Source organism: Nestor notabilis, unplaced genomic scaffold (assembly GCF_000696875.1).
Source record: "Nestor notabilis isolate BGI_N333 unplaced genomic scaffold, ASM69687v1 scaffold19748, whole genome shotgun sequence".
Classification (NCBI taxonomy): domain Eukaryota; kingdom Metazoa; phylum Chordata; class Aves; order Psittaciformes; family Psittacidae; genus Nestor; species Nestor notabilis.
Window position 1 is genome coordinate 1 of NW_009939839.1, and position 359 is coordinate 359.

The 359-nt window shown below is 61.6% G+C and overlaps 1 protein-coding gene across 1 annotated transcript in view; it reads right to left on the reverse strand.

Annotated features, from left to right (window-relative positions):
• Positions 1-9: 9 nt before the first annotated feature.
• Positions 10-359, reverse strand: part of LYPLA2 (lysophospholipase II) — a 3,745-nt gene continuing 3,395 nt past the window's right edge. The window contains 1 exon segment of the mRNA XM_010020083.1: positions 10-60. Coding sequence (XP_010018385.1) covers positions 10-60 — 51 coding nt within the window.

The window sequence follows — 359 nt, forward strand, 5'->3', positions numbered from 1 at the left end:
TGGCTCCGCTTAGATCCGGGGCAGCAGCTTCTCGATGAACTCCTTCACTGCCATCATCTCCTGCAGAGAGCAGAGCCCGTCACCCCAAGCCCAGGTCCACGGGGGCTCCGCCTGGAGTGAACCCAGGAACAAAAACATCCCGCATCTTCTGGACTCCGCAGTGTCCCTGTCCGGCCTCACCCACCATGCTGGGAACGGGCCCAAAGGTGAGACCAGCCCAAAGGTCCTGTCCCCTCTCTCTGCCCGAGGCACTGACCTGAGGACAGGAACTGTGCATCACGCCGGGGTAGGTTTTGAACTGGACCTTGGTGGGGGTGACGACAGATTTCAGCTTCTCAGCAGTGAGGGCCCCGAAGCGG